This window comes from Narcine bancroftii, chromosome 2 (genome assembly GCF_036971445.1).
Source record: "Narcine bancroftii isolate sNarBan1 chromosome 2, sNarBan1.hap1, whole genome shotgun sequence".
In the NCBI taxonomy this organism is placed as follows: domain Eukaryota; kingdom Metazoa; phylum Chordata; class Chondrichthyes; order Torpediniformes; family Narcinidae; genus Narcine; species Narcine bancroftii.
The window spans coordinates 149756534-149775698 of record NC_091470.1 but is presented as its reverse complement, the minus strand read 5'-3'; the positions used below and the strand labels follow the sequence as shown (position 1 = coordinate 149775698).

The window sequence follows — 19165 nt, the reverse complement described above, 5'->3', positions numbered from 1 at the left end:
ACATGACCAGATTAAATACAAATCCTACCAGGGACATATGAAAATTTTGATTTTTTTTTCCCCCCAAAAGACTCGAGAAGTAAAATACTGATTTGTGGGGTCTAGTGGCCAACTTGTCTGTTGGTTTGTCCAACAATAGTAATTATAAATTAGAAGGGTTTTTTTGCTGGCTTCAAATCACTTTTAGACTGTTCAGAACTCATGAATGATACACCATAAAATGCATTTTAGTTCTTACCTGATCCTGGATACATTCCCCAGTTCTTTTGTTAACTTAAGTACCTGCTGCCTTAAAGTGAATGGAATTTATCAGGCATACATTCACTTAATCCAATCAATTAATCTTCACCGATTTATTATTACCAGATGATTTTCAATAAACCAACCTGGAATTGTTTGAGAAAAGCAGCTCAAGTTGCAGTTGTGGAGTGAAAGGACTTGTGTTCTTCTAGTGTCTTTTTAAGTACCTCTATTCTGCCTAAAGGCTTTGATGTGTGGTTATTGGTATTATATTGAATCCAGTCAGTCAGTTTTGGTCCCACAGTAATGAGCTGACCATTTGTTTTTGGTGAAATTGATTGAAGAATAAATTTTGGGCAGGGCACATGCAGAGAATATGATATTGTAGAAGGAGAGTTGCTCTCTGTTTAATTCATATGGTACCTATTGAGATATTGATAAAGGATTATAGAACTTAGTCTTGCTTGAACATATTACTAAATTTGAATGGAGCTTTTTGGAGTAGTGCTTTGCCTAATTCTATTTTCATTCTGTAACTAAATTGGACAGTATTACAGGAGCATTGAACTGAATCTATATTGCATGTAGCATTTCAAGTTAAGTTTATTGTCATCTGAATACAACCCGACAAAACAGTGTTCTCAGGACCTCAGTGTAAGACATGCAGACATACAACCAGACATATCGACAAACAATAAATGTGCAGGACAAATATTTATAGAAATAAATAAATAGATAAATAAACAAGCATTGCTTCATGAATATGGTTGTCTCGGATGGTTAGTGTGAGGAGTTCCTTTGGTCGTTCAGCGTTCTCACTGCCCGTGGGAAGAAGCTGTTCCTCAACTTGGTGGTGCTGGCTCTGATACTCCTGTATCTCTTCCCCGACAAGAGCATCTGAAAGATGATTTTGTATGCCCTCTTCAGACGACGATTCCGGTAGATCACATTAATGGGGAGAAAGGGAGACTGCAGTGATCCTCACTGCCACTCTTGCTCCTGAGGATTGACCTCCGATCTATTTCTCTGCAGCAACCATACCACACTGTGATGTAGCTGGCCAAGACACTCTTGGCAGAGCTTCTACAGAAGGTTGACATAATGGTGGCCAGTAGGCTTGCGCATTTCAGTCTTCTCAGGAAGTGCAGTTGCTGTTGTAGCTTCCTGATAAGTGAAAGATGTTGAAGGTTGATGATTGGTCACTAGTTAAATGAACTCCAAGGATCTTGGTGCTCTCCACTCTCCACAATCAAAATTGTTGATGTGTAGTGGAGGGTGGTCATTCTTGGTCCTCCTGAAGTCCACGAGCATCTTCTTTGTCTTATCCATATTGAAACTCGGGTTGTTATTCTCACACCATTTCACAAGATTTCCCACCTCTTCTTTAGTGTGACACATCATTATGGGTGATGAGGCCGACTACTGTTGTGCCATCTGCAAACTTGATGACACTGTTGGAGCTGGATATGGTGATGAAGTCATGGTCAGGAGTGAACAGGACTTCCAGATGTAATGATTGTGTTTTAATGATTAGTTAGTGGTTAGTTTAATAGTTATAAGGAGTAGTGTGAGAATGAGGAAATTTGTTGAGTATCTCACTTTCAAAATGCTAGGAATAGATGAGCTACATTATCATTATCTAACATTAACTCTGATCCATGGAATTTATACTGGGCTGTCTGCAAGGATGTTTAATTCAAGTCCATTTTAGCATTCATAAGTGTAAGCATGATACAACCGAGAAGATCAAAATCTTCCCTCAATTCTTAACTTGTTGCCTCTGTTTACTTTAACGAAATAAATCTGTAATCAAAGAGAATACAACATGGTCAGAACCAGTTAGAAATCAGTAGATGATAAGGATTGCTGTCTTGCTGGGTTTCAAAACTCACACATTTAGATTGGGTTAATGTCACCATTAAACTTCCACGAACAAAATTGGAAATATTCAATTGGAGATTTTTTTTCTCCAAAGTACTCTAATCTTGTTCTGACTGAGAAACAGGAAATAACAGAAATATTTTGTAGAAACATTTGGTTTGTGGGCCATTGAGGATCTGGAAGTGCTTAGAGCCTTGCTAAACAAGCAAAGATAGACATCTGTCATCAATTATGGAGCAGGAGAGCACAGCAACAAAGCCATGTAAAAGTGCTGAAAGAAAGAGTGACCTTAAACTGAGCTGTGAGACATTACTGCCCTGTGCGAAGACTGTGGAGTGAAGGCATAGGAATAGTGAGCTGCATATGGGGCAAAAGAAGTGGTAAATATTGGGATGGGGCAGCATTAAGAATGCAACATCCTAAAAGAAGCAAAAAATAATGGACTGTAAGAGGTATAATGCCATTGTGAGGAATGTTGGAATAGGCTCATCCCATGAGATCTATAACTAAATGCATGTTAAGAAATTAGCGAAAACACGAAGGATCATAAGAGGGCAAAATATAACAAACATGGTAGAAAGGATGTAAGATTGGGGAGCATAATTTGTGGTCAGCACCAGGACAGACAAGTAAACAACATTGGGTAATTGTTTCATTAAGACCGTGTTACCACAAGAAAATGGTTCTCAGGCAAGAGTTCAGAACATGAGCTTTCTCGATTTGTGCTCTTTCTCATTTTCACCTGTGGAGCAGGTGGCCACATCCCTCCTGGCTTAACCTGAAATAGCGAGTGGGCTAGGTTTTCCATGGGACTTCAGTTGGGACTTTATTGCTTGGATCAGTTATCAGTGATGTCTGTGGTCAATCAACAGATCCCCTTTGAGAAATGCAGCTGCTATTGGGGATATTGGCAATGGGACAGTAAAGATTTATAAGCAAATTATATTTATGATTGAAGATGGGGTTATATTGGGATTGTAGAGCTCGTCGAAAGAATCAAAGACTTGTTGATCCAAACCAAGGCTTTTATTAGCAAAAGACAGGAGCTCCACAGGTGGCCGACCAGTCGGAATGATCCGACCTGGCTAGGGACACAACCCTTTAAGGCCCAAACAATAGGCGTGGCTTTGCTCTCAGCCAATCGCTGTAAGCACAGTCTAGATACAGTAACTATATACACTATGTACATTGGTGATAGATCTGTACTATCACAGGGATACAGCTTTGACTTTTGTCATGTTACTCTCATAAATTGACACCTTACTACATGGAGAGTTGAAGCCTTGGGATGATAAGTACCAGATCAATATTCCATCATTCCCATTTCTATTACATTCCCAACAACACTGCCATTTTTGATCTGATGGTCTGAGTGGGATTGTATTTGCATGTCAAACTTTATGTACAACATAAAACAAAAAATTGTAATGCTGGCCAAATTCCTTAAAAGAATGAAAATTACATTTATATTGCATGATTTATAGCACTAGGAGATCCCAAAGTTCAATTAAGCAATTCTTGATGTAGTCACTGCTCTAGTGAAAGAAATCCAACAGTCAATCCAGACAGAGCAAGCTATGAGATGCCGCAGTGTTAGAATGACCAGATTATCTGGTTGTCAATGCTGTGTAAAAACCTGCAAGGGTTGCACTTCCCTCTAAAAATATGCACTCTACAATTTCAATATGTTATTCATTAATATTTAGGAAAATGAGGGAGTGTGTTTAAAGGCTTGGACGGGGTTGATGAAGAAAGGTGGCTTCTAATGGATGAGTCTTGGTCAAGAAGGCACAACCAGGATTGAGGGCTTCTCCTGGAATGGAGGAATTTCTAAATCTGTGGAATCTGCTGCCACAGGTGGTTGTGGAGGGCAGGTTATTGGGTGCGTTTAAGACAGAAATTGGTAGGTTCTTGATAAGCAGTTATAGGAAGAAGGCTAGTCAGCGGGGCCGAGTGGGGAGATGGATCAGCTCGTGATTAAGTGGTGGGGCAGATTCAATGGGCTGAATGGCCTATTTCTGCTCCTATGTCTTATGTTCTTATATGGCTTGTACTAATGCTTTATTTGCTGGAAAAGTATTGTTTTCATAGTTAATCAAAAAATTATTCTCAAATCCATCTGAACCCGAATCAAGAAAGTACAAGAGTAAAATGACGAGTGAAGATAAATTTCCCATTTGAAATCAACATTTCACTTTAACGATATTCATATTTTGGCATCAGGTAATTTCTTAGAAAAGGGCTTAAACCTCCAACATCAGATTTGCCCTGTGTTCACAGCTCTGGTATTCATCAATAATTCAAGAACCTTGACACACTTATAAAAATAGCCTTGGAAAATAGAAACTACTCTGCAATATTCTTGGCAATATCTAAACACTCGACGCAACATATGGAGATTTTCAGTTCCTATCCCAGATGTTTTTAACTTGTAAACCTATTGTAAGAAATGAACTCTCATTTTGTGCTTATTTGTCCCAACACCCAGGTGGAGATGGATTGTGAGGCATGAAATTTTCAAGTTGGTTCAACATCTGCAAACCCACCACAGCCCCTATTTGTCTCAACCACATTCCCATCTTTGCATTAAAAGTTTATAAAAAAACTTGCAGATGCTGGAAATGTGAAACAAACACAAAATGCTGGAAATACTCAGCAGGTCAGGCACTATCTGTGAAAATGGAAACAAGGACTGTTTAGGGACTGTGAAGGACTACCTTGCTGAGTTGTTAGAGCATATACTGTTTTGTTTCAGACACTGAATTGACCATCATTCCGTATAAATAGATGGAGATTTTGCTTATGAAAGTTTTCACTGAAATTTTGCTCAGTACCAAACTCTTCAGATAGACATTAGTTGTCTTGGGTTTGAATGTTTTGAAACTCAGACACTTTTGGAATCTGTTATCAAAGCTCTAACCTGCATTCACATTAAGCATTATTAATGAATTAGATAATAGCAGACCTCAGTGAGTGATGATAACTCTCTGCTCCATAAAGTACATGAAACACCATCATGGAGATCTGGAGAACAAGCCTCCTGCACTTACTCTCACCTACTACACCACAATTCCATCGTATGACACCACTTCTCCAGGCCTATAACGTGGTGGAAGAGGGTGCACCTGACCAATTTGGGGGAGGATGTCAAATTGAAGGGATTGGTTGGAGAATGAATAAAGAATGAAACCATTTAGTGCAGTGTGATTATTCCATTTGCAATTCTCTGATATCCATCACCACTGTTAAAGAACATGTATTGAAAATGTCAGTCCAGATCAGACAGGAAGCATTGGTGAGTATGGAATGAATGAAAACACAGTACAACATTAAACCCCTCTCAATTTAGTGCTAATTAATTCAATTTGGGACTGCTTAGTTCCTGAAAAGCCAGGACATCACCAGGAGTACTGAATTAGCTGTAAAATTATTTGATCACAGAAGGTCATAAAAATTGATACATAAATGCTGATTTGATTTAATTTAGAGACACAGAAAGGTAACAGGCCCCTCTGGCCCATGAGCCTGTGCCTCCCAAATACACTCACGTGTCTAATTAACAACTAACCCTGAAAGTCTTTGGAACGTGGGAGGAGACAGGAGCACCTGGAGGAAATCCACACAGACATAGGGAAAATGTACAAACTCCTCATAGATAGTGCTGGATTTGAATCTGGGTCACTAGCTCTATAATAGCGTGGCACTTTCTTTTATAACGGACGATAAAAGATCAAAATCCTGGCAGGAGTCATGGAGATCAAAAGCCATCCCCTGCAAGGCCCTGAACCACCTTTGTTGGCTCTTGTTTGCATTTTCCCCTCTCTCCTTATGTTTGCAATGAGTTTCCCCAGCAGGTTCCTCTTGGAGTGGGAATCTCAAGCTTATTAAAAAACAGACTGGCAAGTGTTTGTTAAAGCAAAGCATTCACCTGTGAATTCATCTATGTCCATGTAACCAGTTTAGCTCTGAAATTCCTTTGTGGTTTAAGAACTAAGGAAGGCTGTTGATCCGCTGTTTTTTCCACTCTAAATCTTTCCATCCAGTCTGGAGAAGGGCAGCAATGTCACAATGTTACAATCCCAAGTTACAGTTCAGCAAACCGGCAGATTCTGGTCTATTTTGTGCTAGGAGATCAGATTTACAGGGAACTGGGCTGTCTGACAGAAATAATGAGATATGCTAGCCACACATATTTGCACATGATGCAAGAACAAACGTCTGCCATCTCCCCTAATATCAGATCTTTCAGATCTTCCCTTTCCATTCAAACTCCTCCATCCACATTTTCCCCACAGATGTGCCTCTCTCCTACTATCCATCACCCCCATCCTATCCCCTTTCTCAATCCCACCCTCCATGCTGATCCACCCCTTTTCTCCTCTCCCCAGACTCCTCAGCCCTCTATCTGGAATTAGATTTAGATCTCACCCCTTGTCTTCTGGAGCTGCTGGTTAGTGGTCGAGTTCCCTGGTTTTACTGGACTAGCAATGTTATTCTGCATTGGTCAACATGACCATAATGTGAGGGATATTGCCGTGGTTCTGCCAAGTGGCCTTTTCTAGAGGACACTAAATTTTCCAGCAAAAAGACAGGAATCAAGTCACATACACTTAGCTTTGCATCTGGCCATTTTACCAACACAAAAGAGTGAATTTATCAAACCAACTGAAAAACCTCACAAAGATAAGCGTATACAGAGCCGTTGTCATACCCACACTCGTGTTCGGCTCCGAATCATGGGTCCTCTACCGGCATCACCTACGGCTCCTAGAAAACTTCCACCAGCGTTGTCTCCGCTCCATCCTCAACATTCATTGGAGCGCCTTCATCCCTAACGTCGAAGTACTCGAGATGGCAGAGGCTGACAGCATCGAGTCCACACTGCTGAAGATCCAGCTGCGCTGGGTGGGTCACGTCTCCAGAATGGAGGACCATCGCCTTCCCAAGATCGTGTTATATGGCGAGCTCTCCACTGGCCACCGTGACAGAGAAGAGGTACAAGGACTGCCTAAAGAAATCTCTTGGTGCCTGCCACATTGACCACCACCAGTGGGCTGATATCGCCTCAAACCGTGCATCTTGGCGCCTCACAGTTCGGCGGGCAGCAACCTCCTTTGAAGAAGACCGCAGAGCCCACCTCACTGACAAAAGACAAAGGAGGAAAAACCCAACACCCAACCCCAACCAACCAATTTTCCCCTGCAACCGCTGCAACCGTGTCTGCCTGTCCCGCATCGGACTTGTCAGCCACAAACGAGCCTGCAGCTGATGTGGACATTTACCCCCTCCATAAATCTTCGTCCGCGAAGCCAAGCCAAAGAAGAAGACAACAATGAGTGTTGGGATTATATTACCTCTAGAGACTCTTGTACTCACAATAATTTACTCATTAACTAACAAGCCATGTCTGGATTCGCAGTTAGAATCACATGATTGGCAGCTGGCATACTGGATAATAGGTTTTAGTGTAAAGGTCTTGTCAAGTTAAGAGAATTTTCCTGTATAATGAAGTGAGGTTGAAAGATTATAGTGGCAGGAAACACAGGGAGAAATTAAGGGCAGTATGACAAACAGCTGATTTCATGTATTGTCTTGATTGCAGAATGTGCCAGCAACAAGTTTGGAGCAAACTGTCTGCAGACATGTGATTGTGGGGGAGCCCCATGTCACAGGGTGACTGGAGAATGCATCTGTCCAGCTGGCAAAACTGGTCTTAGTTGCAAAAAAGGTGAGAAGGGCATTATTCTTCATTACTGTTCTCTCAGCTGATGAATTTTGAAACGTAAAAATAGCTGAAATGATGCTCTCTGTAGCGAATAGCTTTGGAAACAAAATGTTGCAATGCCACTCAAATTAATTCCTTCTGGCAATGGCACTTTTACATAATTACGCCATCTTTCTTGAGGAATTGGCTCTAATCAAGGGTTGCTAGCAAGAGTGATTCAGGAATAATAGTTCAGCACAGATTAGATGGGCCAAAAGGCCTGTTAAATACACAAAGATCACCGTGTACAGAGCCGTTGTCATACCCACGCTCCTGTTCAGCTCTGAATCATGGGTCCTCTACCGGCATCACCTACAGCTCCTAGAACGCTTCCATCAGCGCTGTCTCCGCTCCATCCTCAACATTCATTGGAATGACTTCATCACCAACATCGAAGTACTCGAGCTGGCAGAGTCCGCAAGCATCGAATCCATGCTGCTGAAGACCCAACTGCGCTGGGTGGGTCATGTTTCCAGAATGGAGGAACATCGCCTTCCCAAGATCGTGTTCTATGGCGAGCTCTCCACTGGCCACCGAGACAGAGGTGCACCAAAGAAGAGGTACAAGGACTGCTTAAAGAAATCTCTTGATGCCTGCCACATTGACCACCGCCAGTGGGCCGATATCGCCTCCAACCGTGCATCTTGGCGCCTCACAGTTCGGCGGGCAGCAACCTCCTTTGAAGAAGACCGCAGAGCCCACCTCACTGACAAAAGACAAAGGAGGAAAACCCAACACCCAACCCCAACCAACCAATTTTCCCTTGCAGCCGCTGCAACCGTGCCTGCCTATCCCGCATCGGACTTGTCAGTCACCAATGAGCCTGCAGCAGACGTGGACATACCCCTCCATAAATCTTCGTCCGCGAAGCCAAGCCAAAGAAGAAAAGAAGACCAAGCATAACTGCTGTTTTGGGTGGTTCATTGAGTTCTTATCCTACACTTATACATTTCTAGGTTCAAAGATGCATTTTAAAATTTCTTCAGCTATTTTCCTTATTATGGTCGGGGGTTTGGAAATACTCGTGCCAAGGTTGCGCAGTGAAATATTTCTAATTAGGCAACCATCTTGGATGAAGCAACATTGGGTGGTCAGATTTTTCCACCATCCTCCTGTAACTATTTGCACTCCTCTGATTTCTCTCCAGATTGTCCACCAAGTCGCTGGGGCTTTGGCTGTCAAGGGAGCTGCCCTGCCTGTGAGAACAATGGGACCTGCAATAAGGAAACTGGCCAGTGCATTTGCCTACCCGGATTCATGGGGAAACGGTGTCAGAACAGTAGGTACTCTGCCTTCAAAACAAAGGTCAACAAAATACTCCTTGACAGATTCTTTAGTTTAGTCTTTATTATATTTCTTACTGCCATGTCCAAAGAACTGAACGAGAGCATTCAGCCCCTTGACTTTGTTCTGATATTAGCTGTATCTTCTTACTTAACTTTTTCAGCAATCTCTAACCATTGAAAGCAACTTGCTTCCACTCCAGTTCTGTAGTTTCTGAGGTAGCTGATGAGGGCAATGTGGGACTCACAGGCTCTCTTACAAGTAATTGACAAGACAGATGGGTAGGAAGTAATGTTCTACTGCTAGTGTTTGTACTGGTCTTATGTGTGCTCCCAAATCTTAGATTGAAGGTTCTCAGTGCCAACCTGTATACTCCTTCCCCATCTTCAGTGCTTAGGGATACCTAGGGATCAATGGGAGTGAATCACCTTTGAAACATCCTTGCTGAGTTTGAGGTCTTGAGCATCAAACCATCTTTTGCTCAGAGTTAAGGCTGATGGTGAATTCAATCATCAATGCCTGCCAATATTTGGAGCTAGCTCCCAAAACTGGATCTTACTTCCTTGTGATCTGTCTGTATTTAATTCCCGGTATGAACTTTTCACTTGATTCTTGGCCTCAGCAGAAGTTTGGGGGAGAAACTTTGAGATTTTCATTGTCCATTCTATGTGAGTTTTACTCTAATTTGTAGATGATTTGGGAAAGCCTCCTCTCCAGCTCACTTGGCTGAAGTCTACCACTTAAATTCCAGATCATGTGGAATTAATGAGCATGAATTTATTAGGAACTCTCAATCCTCCAGAGCTGACTACTCATTGTCTGCTGACCTTAGTTCCTGCAGGAAGATCAGTTATCCCTAGAACTGTATCACAGCCAGGTTCCACACTGTGGTGTGACATAACTCCATCAACAGGATGTCGATAAATTGGGCTGAATTCTGTAATTCATCAAAGCTCTAGAAAAAAATGAGTGGGGTTCCTTTTCTTGTCAAGACTCCAGGATTAAGGATTTATAACTCAGGAAGATTGCAGATGTTGGGGGATGGGGGGGGGGGGGAAGTAGTTCATTCCCAGCATGGCCCCAAGAGGCAGGACAGTGAAAAGAACCAAGAGTTTTGATGTAAGTCATGGATGAAGTGTTAAACTTGGAGATTCTGACGGACCTGCTGTGTTGGGTGTGCACTCCGTGCTTATTTCAGATCTTTGGCATGTGCATTTTTTTTTCCTTTCCATCGTTCCAGGTCTTTAATGTTGTAATCCAATGAAGGAATGTGCAAATGTCCATCAGACTTTCCTACACTTAGCTTCCTGTCTCATTATTAACCTTTCACCCCACCCACACTCTGCCAAACTCCCTGGCTCAATCTTCAGACGTGCTTCCGTTTTCTCTGTGACCAGCTCATCCCCGGCTCCTGTTGATCTTCATAGACCCTCCTTGATTATTACTTTGTGTCTAACACAGGAGCAAGTCTTATTCCTGTCTCTTGGTTCTCCAACACATTTATCTACTAGCTCAGTGGTTCTCAACCTTTTTTTACCCACACATATCACCTTAAGTAATCCCTTACTAATGTCAGAGCACCTATGCCATGGGATGTCATAGAAGTAAGGGGATATACTTAAGGTGGTATGTGAGTGGAAAGAAAAAGGTTGAGGATCACTGTACTTGGTCCATTTCCCAGACTCTTTTCTCTTCTGCTGCCCGACTCTGCCAAATTCCTTCCCTCAGGGGCCAGAATGCCAACCAGCTAGAGCCCGAAAAGCCAGGATGACATTACAAAGGCTGACGTTGGATAATAATTCAATTACAGTAAAATGCAAAAAGAAACATGTTATCACTGGGATGAATATAATTCTTTCCTTTTGAGAATCCTGAGTGGAATCTGTTTTTTTTCCCAGTTTGCCCCACAGGCCGATATGGTCAGGGCTGTCAGATGCGATGTGCCTGTGAGAACAAGGGGCAGTGTGACCCAATCACAGGCCACTGTAAGTGCTCCCCAGGCTATACTGGCCACAACTGCAGGAGAGGTAAGAAACATTCACAACAGTCTCAACCCCTCTCTCTTTTAAGATCGCTCTTAAAACATACTATGACGAAACAAGTGGCCACTTTTTTTTGGATCACTCTATCTTTATTTGGTTGTACTTGTGTAATACATTCTCTATAGTGAAGATGTTTTTCCAATTTTTGTTGTAATATGGAGTATGGAATATTTACAAAATCATTAAGTATGTTATTCAAAGCACAAAACTACTTGCATTGGATTGTCAGAATACCTGCCTTTCAGTTTTTAAAATCTTCGACAATCTTGGATTATCTATGATTTTTTTTGCAATATTTACCCAACTTTGCAACACTTACCCAGAGACCCCCTCCCAACTCTAACCTACCCTAGTTTTGTAAGCAAGAATTGTCCCAACATATAGAACCTCTTGAGGCAGCCTTTTGGAGAAGTATTTCCTGATCTTGTTGCCAATGGCACAGAGTGAATGTTAAGACTGTAACCTCGTGAACTTGACCGAGGAAATAGTTTCTCCATGAACATGCTGTTTGTGGAGCCTTGCTGTGCGCACCAAACCAACTTTACAGAATGCTTTCCAAGTTAGTGGAGTTGGTTCTACTCCATTCCCAGCAAGCAGCATGCTGCTGAGGCCTTTTAGAAAAAGGAACTGCAAGGTGTAAGTAAAAAGACCAGACCCAAAACGCAGTTATAAAGTTCCAGAGCTGAATTGCTGGAACTTTATTGTCAGAAAACTGAGTGATGATCTTTTGAAATTTATGCTTTTCTACATTTACTCCAGTTTGGTTTGATTATTGTTCTCTGGTTATGCATTAAAGCCTAGCCCTAACATGACCATAGTGGTACCTGGTAGGTTGTAACAATCCAATTCACATCAGTAATAAGCTGTCTGATGAAATGTTTTGGGATATTGTAAGATTGCATTTATTGTCCTAGAGCAGTGGTTCTCATCTTTTTTTTCACACTCACCTACCACCTTTAGTAATCCCTTACTAACCATAGAGCACCTATGGCATCCTGTGCACGAACTGGGGAACAGCCCATTCATCAGTTCGAGTTGTTCGTAATCCGGGGACTGACTGTACTGATGAGCGCTCATTGGACTGACGAAAAGCTTGAGGAATCTGAAGTCCATGGAGAATCCAACCTCTAGCCTGTTCAGTTTCCATGTGGTTGGTCAACTTAAGGTTCAGTCAGTGGTGATACCAGGACGTTAGCAGTGAGTGTGGTGGCAATTTTTAGTAATCAATAGGCATTGAATCTCAATAGTGATTAGTTCTGGGCATTGATCATTTTCTTTGTTTATTTTAAGCCTGTGATGTTGGTCGATGGGGTCAAGATTGTTTGAACACCTGTGACTGCAGGAATAGTGATGGGAGCTGCCACACTGTCACGGGACAGTGTATCTGCGAGGCAGGTTTTACTGCCCAGCGCTGTGACCAGAGTGAGTACCATTAGAAAGCACGTGAGGCAGGGATAATCATAAAATTGAAATGACATTCAGACAGGCACTCAGATAAGATAGGCCAAGATTCCTTTATTGTTATGTAATAAAAACAGTGTAATATTAAAATGAAATTGCATTAAAGCAGATAGATTTGCAATCAGAAGAAATTGTGGGCGCCTCTTACAGTAAGAAAAAGAGAAGCAAAAGAGAGCCCCCCAACCCCCCCAGTGTCACGAAGTGTCCATGAATTCACCTTCAGCATTCCTGAAACTTCCGCAGCCCCATAGTCCAAACCATCAGCAACCTGAGCTCCAGATCCAAACATCCAATACAGTGCTTAAGGCACGCTCTCGCATCCCGGTTCCGATACCTGGTACCCCTTCAGTCAGTCCACAGCCAAGTGTGAGTCCTTTGACCACAGTCTCCAGGCAGCCTGTGTAAATTTCTTGACTCAAGTCACCAACAGCCTATTGCTTCTGTGTTCCTCACCTGCAGAGCCCCTCACTGGTCCACCACCATGGTTACCACCCCCTGGGTTGTCTCCTCTACTTCTCCTTCTAAAACGTGGGTGGAAGTTTGTTTTCTGGAGCCCTGCACCAGTCCTCTGCTTCCTCGGCGTCTGAAACTCCTCATTGGCTGCTGCCGATTATAGGCTCTGCCATCTTGGGTCCAGTCCAATTTCCTGATTGATGGAATCTGGGCCAAAAAGGGACACTTCAAAATGTATGCAGAATTTATTTTTTATGCATGAGTTATAGTGAGGAGCCACAAATCTTGTTTCACTCATGAGGCTTTAGAGTTTATTTCCCATAATTCTAAGTACCATGCACTTGTCAGAAATCGTATTACATGGAATTGAATAGCAGAGAAACAGAACATTCAATCCAAGTGTTGGGTTTGACACACGGGCCTCCTCATACAGTATGAGTGCATAGTTCCATTCTTTTCTCCCTCATGGTTTATCTGGTTTCCTCTTAATTATTTCTTTGCAATTTGCCTTTCCCACTCGATGTGAGAGCAAGTTCAGCATTCACACTGTTCTCCAAATGGAGATGGTTTACCTCAATGGCTTATTGCTTCTTATGCAGATGGATTTCTTTTTCATGTTTACCCTATTAAACCTCTTCATAATTCTAAAAAACTGTGAAATATGGTCAGCCCCCCTCCTCACATCCACCCCCAGGCAAGCAAACTGTGTTTTAGAACAAAATGTGTTCTGCTTTCCTGAATTGGTAACTTCACTGGACTTGGGACTGCTGCCATTTCTGTATGGTTGCATTCTAATTTAGCTAATCTCAGCCCGTTTCTGATGTTGAACTGTTTTTCTCATCAAAACAACAGTTCAGATATAGGAATAATTCACATCTGGGGGAGATTTAACATGCATTCAGTCCCAGTGAGTTTGCTTGGCCCAGCTCTATGGCACTTAAGAGGGCATTGCTTTCTGCCAAATTCAACAGAGAGCAAATCAAGTGGTGAGAGGGGAAGAGTAATGAATATCTTTACAATTGTAGTACTTTAAACAGTGGATTTCCTCTGTAACTTTTAAAATGCTGATAAACATCGTAAAATGTCAGAAACTGAATTCCAAAAATGAATGGCACAAATAACAATGAATTTGTGTGTGCAAGGAAGAGAGTCTTTTGGTCAGTTTTCAAATAGAGCAAAATTCCATACATAGCAAGATTGTTTTTATATTTAGTCATGTGACACTTTTGGAGGTAATAATAGGAAATTGAGATGTAGTTGTAAGCTCCTGAGTAGCTGACAAATGACTTTCATTCAGAACTGGTATGGACTAGATTTAACAACAAGGCAGCTTATGGGTTGGAGTCGTGGGTGTAGTCCAAAGGCTTTCAACCTTTTTCTTTCCATTCATATACCACTTTAAGTAATCCCTATGCCATCGGTGCTTTGTGATTAGTAAGGGATTACTTAAGATTGAGTATGAGTGGGAAGGGAAGGTTGAGAATCACTGCTCTTGAGTCAATTGTTACTGAAATATTTTGCTTGAGAAAAATTGTCATTGGTCCATTTCCTTTGGAGTTATGAAATTGTGTACATAATGAGTCAATTAGGTATGATTAAAAATTGGTTTTCAACCTTTTTCTTTCCACCCGCATACCACCTTAAGCAATCCCTTACTAAACACAGAGCATCTATGACATAGGGAATACTTACAGTGGTACACGAGTGGAAAGAAAAAGGTTGAGAACCACTGTAGTGAGAATGTGATGGGAAAGAGCTTTCCTTTATCAGGCAGCGTACTGAATGTTGATACTGAGACAGTGTCGATGTAGGGTGAAAAGCCAAAACAATTTCAGAAAAGATGAGCTGATGTTGGAGAGAGTTCAAAGCAAAGCAAGTTCACTACGATCATTTCGGGAATGAAAGGGTTATCATATGAGGAGTGTTTGACAGCACTAGGCCTGTAGTCATTGGAATTTAGGAGAATGGTGGCGGGGGTTGGGAGGATTTCAATGAAAAATTTTGAATGTTGAAAGGAGTGGACAGAGTAGATGCCGAAAGTTTTTCCTGTGGTGGGAGAGTCGAGGACAAGAGAGCACAACTTCAGGATGGAAGGGCGTCCGCTTAGTTCAGGAATATGTAGGAATTTCTCCAGATAGTGGGTGGTCAATCTGTGGAGTTTGTTGCCACAGGCAGTTGTGGAGGCCAGGTTATTAGCTGAATAGGTTCTTGATTAGCCAGTGCATCAAAGATTATGGGGAAATGGATGGGCAGTGGGGTTGAGTAGGAAAATAGATCAGCTCATGATTGAGTGGCAGGGCAGACTTTGTGGGCTGAATAGCCTATTTCTGCTCCTATGTCTTATGGTCTTAATTTTTCCAGGATATTGAAAGTGGAATAAAAGACTAAGTTGCATCTATACCCTCCTTTCTAGACCTCATGATTTTTCAGTTTTTTACAGCTTCCTTCTGACTCAGACAAGACTCCTATGTAAATAAGACAAGGTTTCAAGAGAGACATTACAGTTTCAAATTCAGCCTTCACATTGGTCACATGAATTAAAATCTTTCATTTCTCTTTCAGGGATAACTGATCAGTCATATAGAAATAATTTCCAAATATCAGAATAGGTTATCTAAATATACTTTAATATAACACGCTAATAATATCATAATTAGGAATGCAGAGCAAGCTGTTTGAGGGTCTACGTTTTTATTCTGTCTTAAAAATTCTTTCATATTATTAACACACTTCTTCCCAAACCACCCTTGAAGTAGAATATCTAATTTTATTGCCAGATCATCCTCAGTTACAGTATCTTAGGATTCACTTGGTTAGTCATTCAGTCCAGTGATTGCCTTGGACCTGTGATAACCCTGGCATCTTGTCTCTCAGTTCAGTGCTAATCCAATCACAGTTGACAAACCAAGAAAGGACATACACTGTAAATGGTAGGGCACCTAGGAGTGCGGTAGAACAGAGGGATCTGGGAATACAGATACAAAATTCTCTGAAAGTGGCATCACAGGTGGATAGGGTTGTAAAGAGAGCTTTTGGCATATAGGCCTTCATAAATCAAAATATTGAGTATTGGATTTGGGATGTTACAATTCCATGTAATTTCATGTAAAGTTGTATAAGACATTGGTGAGGCTAAATTTGGAGTGTTGTGTGCAGTTTTGGTCACCGAACTACAGACAAAATATCAATAAGATAGAAAGAGTACAGAGAAGATTTACTAACATGTTGCCTGGACTTCAGGAACTGAGTTATCGGTTCGGACTTTATTCCCTGGAGTGTAGAAGAATGAGAGGAGTTTGTTAGAGGAGTTTAAAATAATGAGGGGGGATGGACAATGTAGGTAGGCTTTTTACACTGAGGGTACAAACCAGAGGTCATGGGTTAAGAGTGAACATGAGGAAAAACCTATTCACACAGAGAGTGGTGGGAGTGTGAAATGAGCTTCCAGCTGAAGTGGTGAATGCAGGCTCAATTTTAACACTTAAGAAGAATTTGGACAGGTACATGGATGGGAGAGGAATGGAGGACTAGGTACAGGTATGTGGGACTAGGCAAAAAAAGTGGTTCAGCACAAACTAGAAGGATTGAAGGGGCCTGTTCCTGTGCTGTAATGTTCTATGGTCTCAGCCCATTGCTAAGCAAATCACAGTGTCTCAGCCCATTGCTAACCCAATCACAGTGTCTCAGCCCATTGCTAACCCAATCACAGTGTCTCAGCCCATTGCTAACCCAATCACAGTGTCTCAGCCCATTGCTAACCCAATCACAGTGTCTCAGCCCATTGCTAACCCAATCACAGTGTCTCAGCCCATTGCTAACCCAATCACAGTATCTCTGCTCAATAACTGGATCATGGTGCCTCTGGCATTTCCCTCTGTTTTCAGAGTGCCCGGAAGGTATGTACGGATCAGGCTGCCGTTACAAGTGTAACTGTGAAAATGGGGCAGCTTGCGATCACATGAGTGGTGCCTGTAACTGCACAGCGGGCTGGCTTGGAACGTTTTGTGAGCGAGGTAGGCGGAGTGGTGAAACAAAGAAGTGATACTTTTGGGAGATGGCAATAAAAGGGGGAAGGGGAATTGCACCTTGCCTCCCATAACTCCAGCTTTAGAAGAATGGTGGCTGAAGTTTGTAGACTAATTTTTAGGGTAAAATTTCAGGGGTCGACTATTATAAGCAGACTACTTTTGACCATGGTAAGTACCTACGTCAATTGAGGTGATGGGAGCTTGGATGGGCAGGTGGCTGTAGCCTCTGTGAGAGTCTGCAATCGTGACGTTAGGAGCTCGATTGAGCAGGTGGCCAGGGCCTAGGCGAGAGTCCACACTCAAGACATTGGGAGCTCCAATGGGTGGGCGGCCAGGGCCAAAAATGTGGGGGGAAGGTTGACCTTTACACATGTTATATGGTAAAACCAGATTTTTTGGGTCAAAAGTAGGGGGGTCAACTTTTACACGGTATGGACTATTACATGCGTATACCATAAGTGCCATGTCTCATCTCAGTGAAAATGTCCATAACACATTTATGCAAATTGGTATGGACAGTGGGTTTGTATCTTGATGTTAATTTTCTCATACTTATTCCTCAGCTTGTCCTTATGGGTTTCATGGCCTGGAGTGTCGTCAGGTTTGTGACTGTCAAAATGGTGCTGACTGTAATCATGTGACAGGGTCCTGCTCATGCCCTGATGGCTGGATTGGACAAAATTGCAATCTATGTGAGTTCACGTATCATTTGTTCATTGTTTGGAATCCAGCCAGTGACACTCATGCCTGTGTGTGAACCTGTTTCCCACTTCCATGAAAATCTGCAGATGCTGTGATTGTAGTAAAAACACAAAAACCCAGGTGGAACTCGGCAGGTCATGCAGCGTCCTTAGGAGATAAAGATATAGAGTACAACTCCGATTATCTGAAATTGGACTCTCAGAAATCCTAATTTATCTGAAATTTTTTCAGAGCCAAACTGACCGCCCACTTTGGGTTGCCAGTGGGAGTGGACGTGTTGGGCCTGCTAGCGGTGGTGAGGCCCCAGTGGGGAGGTGCCAGTGATCAGCAGCAGCCAGCATTTTTTTAGTGAGAATTAAAGATTATTTTAATGTTTAAAAAGCTTTACCTTGTCATTTGTTGTTGTTTAAACACTGTTTAATATTGCTGTTGCTACTGTGTTGTTTTAAAAAAAGTGACCAGTTATCCGAAAAAAACATGTATCTGACATAGGCCCAGTCCCAACCATTTTGGATAATCGGAGTTATACTGTATTACCAACTTTTCGAGCCTGGGCCCTTCTTCAAGGTATGAACAAAATGTAGGCAGGCACCTGAATAAAGCAGCTGGGGGAGTAGGGAAGAAAGGGCAGGGGAAGAGGACAGGCCAAGAGGCAAAAGACCATAACTGGAGTAGCCAGTACAATGTTGCCTTGTAGGAGATTCTCAATCTGCAGTTAGTTGTGTTCATGCAATCTACTCTTCATCTGTTACTGGTTTGGTGAATTTTCACTAGGAAATTCCTATATTTGTTTTAAATTGCATAAAAGTGCATTAAAAATTAATTCCTATTTCTGTTTTGTAAACTTAGTTTTACTATTGTATTTGGAGTGAGGTATTTCTATTGAAGACAGGATGGAAGGGAGTCTCAAATGGCTTTAAATCCTGGATTGCGTCTGCTAATCTCTACACTTAGATCAGGACTGCTTGATCTTTTCCCTTCAGCATCTAGAAACCTTTCATCAAAAGTGAGAAAAAATAGTTTTAGTTTAAGAGGTAGTAGTTTTTCTAAACTGGACTAATTAATTCTGAAGCTAGAAAATTTGTGAGGAACTGTTGTCGAGTTGGTTTTCAAAGATTTGGATGCAGCTTTTCTCCTTGTTTAATGCCAACTCATGGAACCAGCTTGTAAATAGAATAAACAATATGCATTATCTCCCGTCATTTGGATTCTCACTGAGTGTGTGTGTATACGTGTGCTGGTGGCAAAATGTGTGTGCACGTGCACAGCTGTGGTCGTGGTGCCTTTTCTCGTGCTCTCACTCCCCCTAA

The 19165-nt window shown here is 42.0% G+C and overlaps 1 protein-coding gene across 4 annotated transcripts in view; it reads left to right on the top strand.

Moving 5' to 3' along the window:
• LOC138754360 (multiple epidermal growth factor-like domains protein 6) overlaps window positions 1-19165 on the top strand; it is a 294761-nt gene that overhangs the window by 239461 nt on the left and 36135 nt on the right. For all 4 annotated transcript variants that reach the window (XM_069918534.1, XM_069918531.1, XM_069918533.1 and 1 more), the window contains 6 exons: window positions 7724-7849; window positions 9033-9164; window positions 11068-11196; window positions 12502-12633; window positions 17010-17138; window positions 17717-17845. In XM_069918534.1, coding sequence (XP_069774635.1) covers window positions 7724-7849; window positions 9033-9164; window positions 11068-11196; window positions 12502-12633; window positions 17010-17138; window positions 17717-17845 — 777 coding nt within the window. The remainder of the gene's footprint in view (window positions 1-7723; window positions 7850-9032; window positions 9165-11067; window positions 11197-12501; window positions 12634-17009; window positions 17139-17716; window positions 17846-19165) is intronic.